Source organism: Triticum urartu, chromosome 2, assembly GCF_003073215.2.
Source record: "Triticum urartu cultivar G1812 chromosome 2, Tu2.1, whole genome shotgun sequence".
Taxonomy (NCBI): domain Eukaryota; kingdom Viridiplantae; phylum Streptophyta; class Magnoliopsida; order Poales; family Poaceae; genus Triticum; species Triticum urartu.
This window is the reverse complement of record NC_053023.1, coordinates 561,374,699-561,392,527: the sequence shown is the minus strand read 5'-3', so window position 1 is coordinate 561,392,527 and position 17,829 is coordinate 561,374,699. Positions and strand designations below refer to the sequence as shown.

The window sequence follows — 17,829 nt, the reverse complement described above, 5'->3', positions numbered from 1 at the left end:
GCAGGACTGTGCCTTCTGGGCCCTAGGTTCGACTGAAATTAGGAATTTGGAGTTTCCAACATAAATTTCAAGTGTCAATACTTCAAAATATTTGACGCGTGCACATGATTGTGATCTGTTTATTAATAAATTTCATATTTTTATATGTAAGTAAATACATAAGGCACCTTGCCGCTTTTGACAACTTCGAGAACACCTCCTCACCTGCGAACACATCATCAAGCTCCCTATTTTTAAGGTGTGTTCTGAACTCCTTTAACTTCACAAAACTTCATAAGTCCAGCTTCCTTTATGGCTTCTAACTTCAGCTAGTGATCCAAAATCGCTCTGCTTCGATAGACAGCTTCTTGTCGCACTACAGGCCAGCTGAGAGGGCTTCGCCCTGTTTGGCACATATTGGGGCGGCTGGAGGCAGCCCAATTCAGGCCAAGTGCATCTATTCGAGAGGGGAGAGGGTTGGCGATTCGTTGGGGATCGCTCATGTAGCGATATTTCAAAGAGGGAGCAGCGAATAGTTATATTTGGCGGTGGCAACTCATTGTAAATAGGGCGAACTTCTGATTTTACAATGGGTGGAGCTAGGCCGACCGAGCTCCAAGTTTTTGAAGTGCGATTTGGCTCAGCTTTGAGAAGTTAGCTTCTTGCAGTAAAAGTGTTCGGGTCAAAATCTATTTTGAAGGTGGTAGAGTTAGAAACTGGAGGAGATCAGAACACACCCTTAAGCTTCATATTCTTCATTGTTGTCTCCAAATCGATCACATATTTTTCCTTCATACTGCGTAGATGCTCACCCCGCTTCCAGGAGAGCATGTAGGGCCGGTTCAACAGTGCTACGTCCATTTTATCCCTTTAGGTTTTTCTTTACCTTTTTATATTTCCAAAGTTACTTTACTTTAATTTTTAGAAATGTTCACCACATATTAAAAATATTCATCAAATTTAGAAAAATATTCGCTCATTTTTAAAAATGTTCCTACCATTCAGAAAAGTGTTTTTGATATTTCCAAAATATTAACATGGTAAATTTTTTGTTCATGGTACTTCAAATAATGAAAATGTAAAAAAATTGTCTGTACATTTTTTTTTGTGAAATGTAAATTTTTTCCCCACAATTTTATAAAAGTGTTCGTAGCAAACAAAAAATATTCATATAATTAAAAAATGCTTTTACACAGAACTAATGTGTGCATGCTTCAAATACATTAAAAAACAGTTCAAGTTATGTTTAAAATGTTTACTTTCTATTTAAAAATTATTCAGTGCGTTTTTTTGAAAATGTACAACATGTATTCGTATGAATGTTCAATATCTATTTCTAAAAGAAAAAAATGAATGTGGAAATAGTAAAAATAATAATAATGGAGGAAAACCCAGAAAAGAAGAAGGAAACACTGCACAAACCTACCCAAAACCGGTGAAACCTGGGCAGAAGGTTCCATGGAGAGCTTTTTTTTCCGAAACGGAGGCAAAAGATTTGCATCATCGATTAATTAAGAAGAAGAGAATTGCCCAGTTAATTAACGGAAAACCGGGCGAAAACCGATACATATAGACCACATGCGGACTACTCGCTAAGAAGCAAACTCCATAACCCCATGATCAACCTAACAAATACACATAACATGTAACAACCATAAACCCTCACACTTCTATGCCTCAAAGAAACCTCCAACAGAACCAATGTTGCATACATCGAACGCCACCAAATCCACGGAGATGGAGCACAATGGGACTGAGTATCCTCCATTAAGCTCCCGCTGACGCCTTAACAATGACACCACTCTTCTTGCCTATGGTCCTGAAAGCCTTCTTCACCTTCTTTATTTTGCCCGTAGAAACCTCCTCTGCTAGGAGGCAAGCAATTGTCTTGCCAGACCCAGGAGAAGCTACCTCCAAGGAGGCGAGCAAGCGGTCAAAGATGGGCGACTGGATGGGCTTCGTCACCTCAGAATTAGGTGCCAAAGCACCTACCTCATCACCCGCAGACGCCACCTGGCCAACAACCTCAGGTGAGAGAGCAATAGTAGCATCCAAACCTCCACAGTCCACAAAGTTGAGAGTTTGAATGGGCTCCAACAACGGCGGAGAGGTCGCAATCGACATCACCAAGTTCCCTCCAAGCGGCCCCATCTCCTTAGGAAGCACCATCAAAATAGGCGAAGCAGGCTCCCCACAAACCTTCTAGAGCTCAGGCATAATCTGCAGCACCGGAGCCACGACCTCGACAACAACTTCACTCCCAGAAGCAATCGGCACGGCAGGCAACGGCAACCGACAGGATGTAGCACGAGGGGAGAGATCTCCATACATGCACGCTTCCCCATCGACATAACCAACCTGAATCTCGGGCAACAAGGACACATCGGGCACAACCCCAATCTGAAGCTCAGGCAGCGAAGACACATCCGGCACGACTTCTAGTTTGGCGAGAGTGGCCTCCGCCCTCCCCAAAACACTCCCGGCTCGCACTAGGCAGTCACGAAGCTTAATGCGAAGCAGCTCGGTCTCCTCCGCCAACCCAACTTGCTCAGTCGAGATAGGTTGGAACTGCACATCTGTCATGGAGACATCATCGATGGATGCAGGTGGTGGAGCAGGACATTGGAGCGGCGAAGCATGGAAAGGCTTCTCAGCACGGCAGAAGCGGGCGATGTGGCCAGATCGAAGACAATCCGTGCATCGAATTGGATCCCTACAAGAGTATGCTCGGTGACCTCGACAGAGGAACCGAAAACACCTTGTCTCTCAACCACGCCGGAGGGGGACGCCGGACATTGACAGCAAGGGATATGCAACCATATGCTCCATAACGCCAACCGGCTCACCAATTGACGAGCAGCGCATGGACATAACCCTCGTCTCATCGCCATGATCAATCGTCTCCTCGTCGGCTGCTCGATCTGCGACACATCACCTCCTTCTCCTCGCACCTTCTACTTTTTGAGACGCTTTCTGCTTTCTTCATCACCTAAACTCGCGAGCCCTACGGATCATGAAGACCAAGACACCCTGATGCACTACGATAGATGGATTAGGTTAGATTGAAGATGCATGTGATAAGCACTGTAATTAAGTTGGAACCTGAAAAGAGAGGGAAAATTACACCCAATCACGAAACATGCATATGCCTGTCATTTACTGCATTTTTAGGTTGCTTTACTGCTTTCGATTTTTGCACGCACCTGAGAATCATCACTTTAGGGTTCTACTTTCCGCGGAGGAGAGATGTATGAACCCAACTTGCTTGGGTATAGAACAGGAAGCCCCTTTATTGCTTTATCTAGATGGGTCAGCAAGATTAAACCCTAAATCCTGCAGGTCGAATGGGTGGCGCACCAATCCAGATAAATTCCATATTTATTCCGCTTGTTTTGTTTTGGATTGGATGCTGATTAAAGCACGTAATCATTGTAGGAGACAGCCCAGGGTCGTTTTTCATTTGCTTTCCTTTTTTTCAAATAATCCGAGAATTAGGTTTCCACTAGGAAAAGTGCCCGTGCGTTGCAACTAGAATACAGTAAGTGTAGCACAACGCTACTGAGCAAATGCTAGAGTCCAATTAAAATGTATAATTGTGTTCCATTTTCACTTGGTCACGTAATATTGAAAGAGAACTCGTCTGCTTAGGAAAATAAGTCAGAAGTGTGTGATTCTGTGGATATGTTGAACAAAATATCACATGGGATTACACTAATAGAATATGCCAAGTCAGTTGAGAGATGTACTAACAAAATATCAAACCTGAAGTTTCTTAACCAACATGCATACAGACTACTGAATATTGAAAAACAGTTGTACCTGAAGTTGATGGGCAACAATTTCTGGCTCCAATTTAACCATCCAAGCTACTATATGAAAGATCATGAGTTTGTCAAGTAGAAAATATTTTCTGATGTAACATTATTCCCTGATTGCTATGGTTGTTGGAGGTTGCCTCTACCATCAACCAATCCAAAGAGATGTGAGGCTGGATTTTATGGTAACACGGCTGGTTAGGCAATTGGGGTGTAGGTGTGTAGCACCATCTCCGGTTCTATAATTTCGCAAACGATAAAGATAATCTGAAAGGCAAGACTCTACCTGCGGCTTTTATGTTGGACGCAAAGTTTGAAGGTGCTAACTTGATAGAAGTTGTCATTTTTCAAGGCTTATGCTGGTGGTGCATGTTTCAAAGGTAACAGAAACATAACTACACATGTTAATTGGTTTTATACCACACTGCTTTGTTCATTGTTTTCATTGCTTTCAAATACTGACCCTTTCATATGTACCCTCACATTGATCATAGGCAGACATAAAATGCTTGTTTACTCACCATAGTGTATTGTTGTGATTTCTCCCAATATAACTTTGCTCAAAGCATGTTTCATTATGAACATGAAGATAGACACTTCTCTTCGAAATACTTTCAGGCACGAGCTTCACGAACGCTACCAATTTTGGAAAAGCCGAAAGCTCTCAATTCTTTTTGAAAAGCTGATGTCAAAGCTGCAATCTTTAAGAACGCCGTCTTGTTAGGACCAACCTTCAACGATGCTAATATGAAGGACGTTGATTTCGAGGGAACACTCACTGGCTACATTGACCTTCAGAAGCTATGCAAAAACAACAAAATCAATGGAGGCACAAGATTTGAGCTGGGATGGTCATTAAATTATAGACATGTTTATGGCAGCATCGGCATCCTCCAACACGATTAGTAAGCAAGTCTGTTATAGAGCACAAGCAGGTTGACAACAACTGCCCTTTTACTCCCCTTGAAAATATGTGTGTACAGCCCTCTGCATATCATAAATATTCAGCAATACATACACAGCTGCAGTTGATCTGTACAAACACAATTTACACGGAAGGAAGTTTCCCATGATTTTCTTTGTAGATGTATGGTTCACAATTCAGCAACAGCATGCCATCACTTATATATGATGCATGAGTTGGATGGCATGCATTCTGAACTCAGTACCAATGTACACACAGGAAGTGATCAGACCCTATAGTACTATGTGCATTTGCTTGACTATATTATTTGCCTCCTCCTGGGTTGGTTTGTCCTGCCATTATGAAAAGGAAGTTTAGGTTATTGTAGGAAAAATATCTAACATGTGGCATACACCAACTTGTAATGTAAAAACTGAATATTTTTTGGAATTGATCAAGTTCTTTTAGCATGCCATGCTATAGGTATAAAGGGCGAGCAGGTGTAGAGAGAGAATTTTGAGCAATGCAGACCTTGCAGCAGTGCAGTACGGGGTGGGTGAGGAGGCCAGCCTCCACGCGTCGGAAGGAAGCAAGGTACAGTCCCTATTGATATCGGTGTGTGACGTAACTGGTGTGGAGGATAGAGGTACTGATGCTAGCCGCCATGACGGTGCAGATGAGCAGATGAACCCGGGTAGGGGAGGAGATGGTGGTGGAGGAGCTCGTGGTTGTCTGCCCCAGTGGCACCTCAAGGCAGAGCTCGCTCCCTCGTGCCGCTGCTGCGTCAATCGCTTGCTTGCTTCGAGAGAAAGGAGCACAGGGTGCAGGGTCGGCTCCAGGACAGACGGATCCAACCCTGGGGAGCTTGTGGTAGCCGGATCCCAATAGTAGCACTTGCTCCGAGAGAAACCAACGGTGGCTGCAAGATTGGTTCCGGTACCTACGGATCTGACGCTGGGAGCCCGTGGTGGCCGGATCCCGACGGCGGCGAGCCTCCGTTGCACATGTCCAGGCTCTGTCAAGCAGCACGTTCGGAGTCTCGAAAAGGCCCTTGCCACCGGCATCAATGTTTTGCTTCTCTCGTCCGCATCCACGGGATCCAAACCCCACTCCACTCCTCTCCCCCAAGCCACCGAAGACGATATTTATGAGAGGGGTTAGGGAAGGCGGAGAGGATGCAGAGTTCGACTCTGACTAAGAGTTCTCTTGAGGGATGACGCACGTATATATACGAAAATTCAGTAACAGGATTGCTTCGTTCCAGTTTTCTTTGTCTCTTGATCGCAGGAAAGCAGATCTATCAACAATTGTATTTCCAGGACAGAATGCCCTACTAAAGTTATAACCATTGTTCTATGATCTATTTGAATTGATAGTTCGTCAAGCTAAATTCAGGACCTTGATTACGAAACACAGGTACCATAGTGAGTGTGTTCTATCTTGTTCACAATTTTTCTCATCTCCACCTTAGAAAAATTCGATTATAGTTTATTAAACAATACTTTTCAGTTTTGTATTGTAAGAAAGAAAGCCAATACACTTCAACGACAGAGGAAGGTAGAAAATATTTTGCAAAAACAGAGTGTCTGATTGTGCTTCGTCCCTGGTTTAACTCTTGAATGTAAAGAAGTGAAACAACTTGCCCGGTGAAGCTATTTCACATTTAACACTGACCCACACCCTTTAAGCTACCTGAAGTAACCATGATGTATATCTTGCCTTCAGCATGATCAAATTATATCAACTGAAAAAACTACACACACCAATTGCCAAAGCCAAACTTACCATTATTTCAGTCAGAAATGCAGAACATATACATATCAGATTACCGAATGAATTACTATCCCTGATGGTAGACAAAGGAAACTGCTCATAGAACAATTCGTACTATGATATTATGGGCATATACTAAAGCATTTTGAGAAGCATAGAACTAAGCAAAGAGACCATGAATCTATTTTGATACCCTTCTTCTGAAGCTACCATTTCAGGTATCAAAATTTTGATGTGTGATCTAGTGTCCGAAGTAGATTTGAATGCTAGCATACCTGAAAACCAACATTTTTTCTATTTGGACCTTCTTAAAGTAGGTAAGTATTTTTCAGATAACAACTTCGCTTTACCTCAAAACTGATCAACCGATGTGCCAACGAATAGAACTATAGAATTCAGTAAAGTATGTGCTTGTGTAATCCCAGATCCCTGTGATTCAAACAGTAAACTTCCAATGATGGGACTGCCTCTCACGCCCTTTAGCAGCGGAACTCCATCGATTAAATCCCGCTGATGTAAAAAGAGAAAGTCATTACTACTGGGTAGTTATAGATTAGCCACCAAGAAACAAAGCCAAATACCAAAGGAAAAATAAAGCTGGAATATTTATCCATTGCTTAGTGTAAAGAGAAAGCACATGCAACCATGCATTTTTTTATCAATTATAATTGTTTCTACTGGTTTCCCTTTTCCAAATAACCTGGCAAATTGTACTAACAGACTAAACATATACAAATTATTGATAGCTCAGTTCATGCCTAATAGAGACCCATCGCCGACCCGACGCACCTTGAGACATATCTTCTTCCTTTGTTTCTTGACTGATATGCTGCATAAAAGTTCTCTTTATCATCCATAGTAATTAGATTTCGATCAAAGTAACCAGGCAATTAAGCATATACTATTTCTACAGTGACTCGTAACATTATATACCTGTAGAGCTTCTTCATATACAACTCCCTCATTGCAACCAAGAGATCTATTTTCCACATTTGGATGGCTTTGCATGCCAAAGCCATTAAAAACTTCAGCATCATTAACTGGATTAAAGGACAGCATTGAGCCATTGACGGAGGAAACATCCCATATGTATGCGGTGCCAAAGCCATTGAAAACTTCAGCATCATTAACTGGATTAAAGGACGGCATTGACAGAGGAAACATCCCATATGTATACAGGTGTCCATATCTGTAGCCATCATCTGACAATTTGAACAGGGGAAAAGGTTAAAAAGCAAGGCAACAAACCTCTTTAGAGAAGGCTAATATTTATTTCTTAACTGAGGTGCTAAAACCACACAAAAACTTATAAATACTAATTCTGAAGAGTGAACAATATGAGATCAGTCTCCCTAGAATTAGTACATACTACACAATGCGTCGAGAGTATATGGCAAACAAAGACATGTGCATAATCCAGAAGACAACCATGCTAGCATATTCATGAGGCAGCGAAGACAACATATGAAACCCGAACCTGCATCATTGTACTGTTTAGTCTTTCCTTTCCTTTTTATACCATGTCTTTTGTTCCACATGTTCCTCTGAATTTTCACTTGAACAACTTTCTGTTGAACTAAAAGACAATACCACCAATGTCAATTACCAAGATGACAATAAGAAAAAATTTGTTAGCAACCTGTGAGAGGTTAGCCAACATATTCCGTAGCTGATGGTCCATCTTCGCATGTAAAAATTCAGAATAGAGGTGTGTCTTTGTCAGCGGCTCATCTAACCTGTAGAATCGTGCATCATTCTATCATTCCCTTGCTTATAGAAGCACTACTCACTGGACCACTCAGCAATCACACAATTAAACTGCCCATGTAAGATTTTCCACACAATTTAATTAGCAAGATGAGTGCATATATTGGTTCAAAAGGAAAGTGTTATAACTGAATTAATCAAGTAGATATTGAGGTTAATGTACGTATGTATTCTTACCTGAGCCTTTTGTAGGATTTGGGGCAGCTTCTTGGTGACCACTCGTTAAAGTCCTCCTGCAATGACGGTGGTAGGTGGAGAGGATCTGGAAGATCTTGGCTGGCATGGGGCAGCTGCTCTACTCCTCGATGAGGCGCTGTATGGCAGCAGTAAGCCACATCATCGCCACAAGGGAGCGCAGCAGGCGTGATGCCTTAAACCTCGCAGGGCAGCGTGCACGAGCGGGCGTAGGGTGGGGGTGTCCGTGCGCGCGAGACGCCTCGCCACCGCCGCCGTTCCCATGCGTCTCCTGGACTTGGGACGGGAGGAGGACTGCCGGCGAGGTCGAGGCTTGAGGGAGAGGAAGGCGTCGAAGGGATGGATACGTAGTGATGCACCATTAAATAGGATTGACACTAATGGCGCACCAGTAAAGTAGTGCGTTACTATTATATACTAATGGCGCATCAGTTGGTGATGTGTCATTAGTGATGCACCATTAATGGCGCACCAGACAAAAGGTGCGCCACTAGTGATAACTTTTTTTTTCATTTTTACATACATACTAATGGCGCATCCAACCGAAGTGCGCCATTACTAAATTTTTTATTCTTTTTTTGCAAAACAACTAATGACGCACCGTGTCACAGTGCGCCATTACTACACGACTATCTCGGTTACGGTTATCTCGCGGGGCAGGTAGTCCACGGATTTTCTGGATGCGTAAGGTGCATGGATGACACAACGTATCGTCAGCTAGATAGAGATCCCGGGTCTTTGAAAACCGTGTTCATGGGACATCGACGTCCCCCTCGCCGCCGACGATCAACCACACCCTCCCCCGCTACACAAATTTGAACATATTTTTTAAAAAAATTATTACTGTTTTAATAAAAAATATTACTGTTATGATTTAAACAAGTTTGAGCATATTTAAACACAAATAAATATCAAACAACATTTTAAATGCATAAAAATAAAAATTGGGGAGCCTGGGAATCAAACCCAGGACCTCCAGTGTGTGTGCTGCGTGCTGACCAGTCAGGCTAGTGGGCGGGTTCTGATGTAGATTGGGTTAGATGGAATATAACCCGAGGGCTCGAACTGTAATAAAAAAACATTCTAATGACGCACCGCTGCTGGGTGCGCCATTAGTAAGCTTCTCCCCACTCCACCTATTCCCCTCCCTCCCTTCCTCTCCACTCGGCCTAATTTGCCCCCCTCTGCCCCAACCGTACGCCGCCGCCGCGCCTGCACGCCCCCTCCGTCCCCTGCCGCCGCCGCCCCGACCCCCACCCCCGCGCCCCCACGCCCCCCACCACTGCAGCTCTCCCGCGCCGCCGCCCCACGCCCCCACCACTATAGCTCCCCCGCGCCGCCGCCCCCGCGCCCCGAGCCGGAGGAGGAGGACCAGGAGGAGGACGAGGAGGAGGAGGAGACGACGACCGCCAGCTCAGCCAGGCCACGCAACGCCGCCGTCCGCGCGCTGCTCTGCCCTACCTCAGCTCAGCCAGGCGGGCGCCGTGTACTCCCTCGACTGTAGGTGAGCCCCTCCCCTCCACTTCCTTCTTCTTCTTCCTCTTGCCCTCAACCTCTGCTCTGAGTCTCAGCCGCTGTGCAGGGCCCATCCATCTCCGGCGAGCTCACCACACTGCGCGAGCTCAACGACCGTTGCGCAGGGCACCACCACGCAGGTGACAGTTAGGTACAGTTACAGAAAATGGCTTGTAAATAGGGTTAGGGTTTGGGAGTGGAGACCATGGCCATGGCTTGTAAATTGTTGTTGATTCTCAAGTAAATTTTTCTGTTAGGTACAGTTAGGTACAGTTACATAAAAATTCACACGGAAAGGTTGTGTCATGCATCACAGGATTTGTAGGAGTTCTTGGAGCCACAAAAATAACTTTAGAACCCAGAGAGGCCTCAGACCAGCATCATAGGCAATAAGATCAGGCAACATCTGTTCTTATTAGTTTAATAGAAGAGAGAGGGATGGAAAAATAGACAAGAAAGTAGAATATAGCCAAGACAAGTAGCATATATTCTTAAGCAGAGTATAAGGATAGTGTCGTGGTTCTAACTCTGACAGTGATGTAGGGGGGTGAGTATGGAGAGGCTAGATCTCAGCTATGGAGAGGTTGTAAACACACCAGGATGTACGAGTTCAGGCCCTTCGCGGAGGAAGCAATAGCCCTACGTCTCGGTGCCCGGAGGCGGTCGATTGGATTATAGGCGTGTGAATAACAGAGGTGCGAACCCTTGTCTCGGAGGAGGGGGGTGGCTTATATAGAGTGCGCCAGGACCTCGGCCAGCCCACGTTACCAAGGGTTCAATGTACATTAAGGCGGGGCGTTACTGGTAACGCTGGCAATAAAGTGCTATAATGACCGTAAAGACTACTTAATAGCTGACCGTTTGCCTGCGGAGTGACTTTAGATCTCCTGGCAGTCGAGTGGTTGGCTTCTTGGTCGAGTGGTAGCTTCTTGGTCGAGTGTCTTGAACCCGTCGAGTGGGTACCTTCAAGTCGATTGAAAGGTGACTTCTTCTAGGGATGTCCTTGGGTAGGGCTCTTAGGACAGGTCCATGCCCCTACCCTAGGTACATAGCTTCATCATTAGCCCCCGAATGGATCGAGGTTCGAGTGGGGAAGGAGTTGGGGGTCCTTCCGACTGGTTCTTAGCGTCATATGAATGTCTTGCACTGGATCAATCGCCGCGGATGACGTTGTCAACTTCTTTTGGTCACCTTGATCCATTCTTGGTCTCTCGTCGAGTGAATTTCCTTACTTGTGAAATACCGAGTGCCGGCGTGAGAGGGATCTTCTGTTTGATGAGTTGTTTCGCAGCCCGCGGATTTCGCGGGATTTGAACATCGGGAAGCGAGCGGGACGGGCGCGGCCGCAGTAATCGGATGTGATAAGGCAGAAGCTCCTCGATTTCCGCGCCACCTTTTTCGCCACATACTGCACGCGCGTCTGCTGCGGGATTTGACGGGATAGCCTGGGCCTACCAGTCAGCCACTCGGAAGCGGCCTCTTATAAGCCGCCGGCTCGGGTTTCCAAACAGTGCTCTCTCCTTTCTTTCTCCCTTCGCAAAGTCCTCCGCCACCTCCGCTCTCACCCTAGCGCCGCAGGCCCGTTCGAGATTTGCTGGCGACGATGGTGAAGGGCAAGATGTATGCTCTGGAGCGCGCGAAGAAGGCGGCGGCACAGGGGAAAGGGAAGAAGTCCGCTCGGGGCGGATCTTCCTCAAGGACTACTCTGCCCAGAGGTTGGATCCAGGGCGACTGGATGCCGTCGGTGATTCGGCAGGAAGATCTCGATGATATGGTTGAGGGGGGAGTCATTCCTTACGAAGCTACGCGCCTCCCAGGGGGAGAAGTCGAGCCCCGACCTCGTGATGGTGAGTGTGTCCTCCTCGCCACCCATATCGATCGAGGGTTTTCTCTGCCTCCTCATCCTTTTTTCCAGAGTTTTCTGAACTTCTTCGGAGCGCAGCTCCACCGCTTCACTCCCAACTCTATCGTGTACCTTGCCGCTTTCATTTCCTTGTGTGAGGGTTTCCTGGGTTGCCGCCCCCATTGGGGACTCTTTAAGCACATCTTCACTTGCCGTTCCCAATCGGTCAAGAAGGCCAAGTCGAGTGACGAAAGGACGCAGGTGATCCAGCTGTGCGGGGGCCTGGCGATCCAGACGAGGGGAAAGAGTTGTTTTCCATCTATCACTTTCCCAGAGTCGGTCCGTGGTTGGCAGGCGACCTAGTTTTACTGCAAAGACCAGGCGACCCCAGGACAGTCGACTGGGCTTCCCCCTTTCTCTCTCAACCGAGCTCAAAAACTTGCTTCTCTGAAAGTGACGCCGGAAGAAAAGGCCCAAGTCAAAGTGCTGGTTGGTCGAGTGGTTCAGCTTGTCCGCGATGGCGTGACTGGCATGGACTTGCTGGAGGTCTTCCTTCGGAGGCGCATCCAACCGCTCCAGGCTCGTGACCACCCGATGTGGCTGTACTCGGGCCTCGAAGACACCACTCGGATCCACCCGGAGGAGGTCACTGATGAGATGTTGGAGGGGTGGCTGTCGAGCATCACAGGAAACAAAGACAACCCCCGAGGAGTCAGGAGGGTTTCTCCACTCGACAACACATACAAAGTGGACCAGGTCTGACTTTATGCCCCCGACTGAGATCTTGTTTTCTTCATTGGTCTTCTTTGAATTGGTTGATTGACTTTTGTCTTGTCTGTTGTTTTCCAGGCAACTACTGAGATGTACTCAACGTCCAACGGGGCACAGGAGCCAACTGAGGAAGGGGAGGCGAGCGGAGGTGAGAGTGGAGATGATCAAGGCGAGTGGGAGTCCGATGGCGAAGGAGAGGGAGACGGCGACGTCGACTCCAGCGAAGAGGAGGAGGAGGAGGTCGAACCCCCCGTCCAGAGAGGCGATCCAAGCTTACACACGATCCAGCGCGGGAACGTGGTAAGGCGACTGCTCCTGTTGGGCAGTCGTCGAAACGCCCTCGGACCTCTTCTCCTACGCCGACCGAGAAGGCTCCCAAGCACCCACGCGCGACACCGTCCAAGCCGCCCAAGGCTCTGCCCAAGATGAAGATGACTGTCCCCACCATCTCTGGGTAATAATAAAGCTTGTTTTCCTTTGTCGACCGTGGACAGATCCTTGGTCGATTCATTGAACCAAGTGACTGACTTTCGAGATTTGCAGTGCTGCTACTTCTGAGCTCTCCGCCAAGGATGACGATCAAGAGATGGAGGATGCTGTTACCTCCAACCCTGGTATGATTACTGATGTTCTGCCTTGAGTCGACTGGACATTTATTGCAACTCTGGTCGATTGAATTTTTTCTTGTAGCTCCTCCTCATGTTATCAACCTCCCGGATGACGACGACGTGCCGCTGAGAGTGAGAAGGAACAGGAGAGCGTCGGCTGGCGAGACCCCACAATCCACTCTGGCACCAGAGTCCGTAGCTCGAGACGGTGGTGAAACCACTCGGGCTTCTGTGACTTTCGCCATTCCTCTGACGAGTGTGCGGCCCTCGACGTCGACTGCGGATCCGCCTTCGCTTTTTGCCGCGTACCCCGTCCCTGAGGACCAAGCAGCTGCCGCAAAAGAGGCTATACGCCAAGCGGGGATCATGATGGAACAAGTGAAAGTGGCTCGGGAGGCCAGCCAAGTAGCTTATGACGCGAGTTCGGCTCTTTAGAGTATCGTCCAGGTCAGTCGACTCAACACTTGGTCTGTTACGATATGCTGTTTGAAGAATATCTTTTCTGAAGATCTTTATATCTGTACACCCACTGGGTGTGTCTGCCAATTCTTGGACGAGTGGGGGCACACTAAGTGCACCCACTGGGTGTAGTCCCCGAGACTACGGTGGACTGCTGGCAGTCGACTATAGTCTTTATATTGTGTTGCTGTAGCTGTATTTCTTCACTCGATCTGGTTAGGCCATGTCGAATGGAACTGTATCCGGTCGACTGCGGGCAGTCGACTTTTTTTTACAGTGGGGGCACGCTGAGTGCACCCACTGGGTGTAGTCCCCGAGACTACTATCGAATGTTTTTGATTCGGCTGTAGTCTTAGAAACGCCATCATTGTCTCTTAGTTACTCGGAAGCAACTTATCTTGGACGTCTGTCGACCGATTTTTTTACAGAAATCCTGCAAACTTGTAGCTCGCTATACTGAGTTGGAGAATCAGCAGATCCAGCTCAACCTTAACTTGAAGCTTGCTCAAGAGAATTTGAAGAAGGCGCAAGAAGAAGCAAAAGGTATGGCTGGTGGGGTTCTCCATTCTTGACGAGTGACTTTTCTTTCTTGTCCATTCTTGATGTTGATTTCACTCGACGTGCCGCAGATAAACTGGAAGAAGCTCTGAAGAAGAAGGATCAAGATCTTGCAGAAGCACAGAAGGAGGTCTTGAACAAAACGAGGCTTGCTGAAGAGAAACTGGCTTCGGTCGGAACTCTTGAGCAGGAGAACTCCAGACTGAAAGCTGCTCTCGAGGTAGCCAATCAAGAGGTCAGCCGACTGAAGAACGACAACGTGGCTCTGCACGACAAGGCGGGTGAGCTGGCGGGGAAGAGGAACGATCTGGAGGCTTATCTCGGTGGACTCGCCAAGAAGCTGTTCGTCATGCTCGAAGGTAGTTACTCGCCCCGACTGTCTTGCAGTTACCAAGCCTGTGTAGGGCCACTGTCTTACTCTTGAATCGTGTTTGCAGAATTCTGCCAGAGCTTCGAAGAGGAAACCAGTCGAGTGGAGCCAGGCTTGGACCCCGCCAATTCTCTCGTGAAGGATGAGGCTGCTATGAACGTGCTCCGATTGGAGTCTCGTGTTACCAGTGTTGTTGACTATCTTGCTCGACTGAAGGTTGCGGTGTCACAGATCGACACATCACTCTGGCCTGGGACGACGCTTCAGAACGACCTCGAGTCTCTGATGGCTTGACTGAATGAAGTCCCGGGTCGAGTGGCGGAATGGAAGAAATCTTCTGCTAGATGTGGTGCTGATGTCGCTCTGTCTCTGGTCCGCGTCCATTGCAAGGAGGCGCGAGAAGAAAAGCTGGCCGCCATCCAAGTTGCCAATACCAGGAAGCACAACTTTCAAGACTTCATGGAGACTTTCATCGCTGCTGCCACTCGTATTGCAGACGGGATCGACTTGGACGAGTTCGTCGCCCCTTCCAGTCCTCCACCCGAGGAATGAAAAACTTTTATGCTTCACTTTAAATTTGCCTCGGAATGCCGAGTGGATTTGTAACCGTTAAACTCTGCCGAGCCGAGGGCTCGAGTACTTTGATCTGAGGTCTGGGACCTTTAGGCTTTATCCGAACTTGATTTCTCGTTGAATATCTTCATGGTTTGATCCGTCGAGTGGAACTTGATCTTCACTCGGAATACCCTTTTATTTGTGGCGTAACTCCGAAGGAGGAGGTAGCAGTCGACTTGCGCCTCGTCGTCCTTGCGGATTGGGTTGTGTCCTGTACTTAGGAGAGCGCTGGGCTGCAGCTAAGCCCCCGAGTGGGAGTCTGGCTCGCCACTCGGTAGGATTTTTAAACACTTAGGCGAGCACTGGGCTGCAGCTAAGCCCCCGAGTGGGAGGTTTGCTCGCCACTCGGTAGGATTTTTGAACACTTAGGTGAGCACTGGGCTGCAGCTAAGCCCCCGAGTGGGAGTCTGGCTCGCCACTCGGTAGGATTTTTAAACACTTAGGCGAGCACTGGGCTGCAGCTAAGCCCCCGAGTGGGAGGTTTGCTCGCCACTCGGTAGGATTTTTGAACACTTAGGTGAGCACTGGGCTGCAGCTAAGCCCCCGAGTGGGAGTCTGGCTCGCCACTCGGTAGGATTTTTAAACACTTAGGCGAGCACTGGGCTGCAGCTAAGCCCCCGAGTGGGAGGTTTGCTCGCCACTCGGTAGGATTTTTGAACACTTAGGCGAGCATTGGGCTACAGCTAAGCCCCCGAGTGGGAGGTTTGCTCTCCACTCGGTAGGATTTTTTCAAACTTAGGCGAGTACTGGACTGCAGCTAAGCCCCAGAGTGGGAGTCTGGCTCGCCACTCGGTAGGATTTTTGAACACTTAGGCGAGCACTGGGCTGCAGCTAAGCCCCCGAGTGGGAGGTTTGCTCTCCACTCGGTAGGATTTTTTCAAACTTAGGTGAGTACTGGACTACAGCTAAGCCCCCGAGTGGGAGTCTGGCTCGCCACTCGGTAGGATTTTTTCAAACTTAGGCGAGCACTGGGCTGCAGCTAAGCCCCCGAGTGGGAGGTTTGCTCTCACTCGATAGGATTTTTGAACACTTAGGCGAGCACTGGGCTGCAGCTAAGCCCCCGAGTGGGAGGTTTGCTCTCCACTCGGTAGGATTTTTTCAAACTTAGGCGAGTACTGGACTGCAGCTAAGCCCCTGAGTGGGAGTTTGGCTCGCCACTCGGTAGGATTTTTAAACACTTAGGCGAGCACTGGGCTGCAGCTAAGCCCCCGAGTGGGAGTCTGGCTCGCCACTCGGTAGGATTTTTTTTCACAAACTTAGGCGAAACGGATTCGTATCTAAGTCACCCACTGGGGGATTTCGTATGCAAATAAAAGTGACAGCAATTATTAGAACACTCTTGTCTTTGATAAAAATGAACTGCAGAGGTTTTTCTTATTACATCTCGTCTGAGGGAGAACTCAGGTGTAAAAGGGGCGGAGCAGTTCCGCATTCCAAGCTCGCGGTTCGTCGATCTGGCGATCAACATTGTAGAGGTGATACGCTCCATTGTGGAGGACTCTGGTGACGATGAAGGGGCCTTCCCAAGTAGGAGCAAGCTTGTGTGGTTTCTGTTGATCCACTCGGAGGACCAAATCTCCTTCTTGGAAGGCTCGACTCTTCACATTTCTGGCGTGGAATCGACGCAAGTCTTGCTGATAAATGGTCGATCTGATCATGGCCATCTCCCTCTCTTCTTCTAGGAGGTCGACTGCGTCTTGCCGGGCTTGTTCTGCTTCATCTTCGGTATAAAGTTCGACTCGGGGTGCGTTGTGAAGAAGATCACTCGGCAGAACTGCTTCAGCTCCATAAACCAGAAAGAATGGAGTTCTTCCAGTCGACCGGTTCGGGGTGGTCCTCAATCCCCAAAGAACCGACGGAAGTTCGTCGACCCAAGCACCTGCCGCGTGCTTGAGATCACGCATCAGTCGAGGCTTTAGTCCTTTGAGAATCATACCATTTGCTCTCTCAGCTTGTCCATTCGACTGGGGATGGGCGACCGATGCGTAGTCGACTCGTGTGCCTTGAGAGGCGCAAAAAGCTCTGAACTTGTCTGAATCAAAGTTTGACCCATTGTTAGTGATGATGCTATGCGGGACTTCATATCTGAATGTTAGCCCCCTGACGAAACTGATAGCAGTGCAAGCATCAAGATTCTTGATAGGCTTAGCTTCAATCCATTTGGTAAACTTGTCGACTGCCACAAGCACATGTGTGAAACCGCTCCTGCCTGTTCTCAGTGGACCAACCATGTCCAGTCCCCAAACAGCAAAGGGCCAGACGAGCGGAATGGTCTTCAGGGCTGATGCAGGTTTGTGTGACATGTTGGAGTAGAACTGGCACCCTCCACACTTGTCGACTATCTCCTTTGCCATTTCATTTGCCTTTGGCCAGTAAAATCCCGCTCGGTATGCTTTAGCCACAATGGTCCGAGAAGACGCATGGTGACCACAGGTCCCCGAGTGGATATCATCAAGGATTACTTGACCCTCTTCTAGTGTTATGCACTTCTGACCGATTCCAGTCGCGCTTTCTCTGTACAACTGTCCCTTTATGACTGTGAAGGCCTTGGATCGGCGGACGATCTGTCGAGCCTCTTCCTCGTCCTCTGGGAGTTCTTTCCTTAGGATATACGCGATGTATGGTATCGTCCAGTCGGGAGTGATTGCCAAGACTTC

At 47.8% G+C, this 17,829-nt stretch overlaps 1 protein-coding gene across 10 annotated transcripts; it reads right to left on the bottom strand.

The window, feature by feature from the left end:
* Positions 1 to 4,730: 4,730 nt before the first annotated feature.
* Positions 4,731 to 8,797, bottom strand: LOC125538754. 10 transcript variants are annotated; one of them, XM_048702037.1, is made up of 8 exons: positions 8,416 to 8,797; positions 8,208 to 8,289; positions 7,949 to 8,047; positions 7,405 to 7,673; positions 7,261 to 7,300; positions 6,822 to 6,981; positions 5,230 to 6,746; positions 4,731 to 5,051 (listed from the first exon to the last, which is right to left on the bottom strand). In XM_048702037.1, the coding sequence occupies exons 2-6, from the start codon at positions 8,224 to 8,226 to the stop codon at positions 6,908 to 6,910; spliced, it is 501 nt and encodes a 166-aa protein (XP_048557994.1). In that variant the 5' UTR covers positions 8,227 to 8,289; positions 8,416 to 8,797; the 3' UTR covers positions 4,731 to 5,051; positions 5,230 to 6,746; positions 6,822 to 6,907. The 10 variants fall into 10 exon arrangements, 8 of the variants coding, with proteins under 8 accessions (XP_048557994.1, XP_048557998.1, XP_048557993.1 ...); XM_048702041.1 differs by having other exon boundaries at positions 5,230 to 6,981; positions 7,261 to 7,313; XM_048702036.1 differs by having other exon boundaries at positions 5,230 to 6,981.
* Positions 8,798 to 17,829: the final 9,032 nt, after the last annotated feature.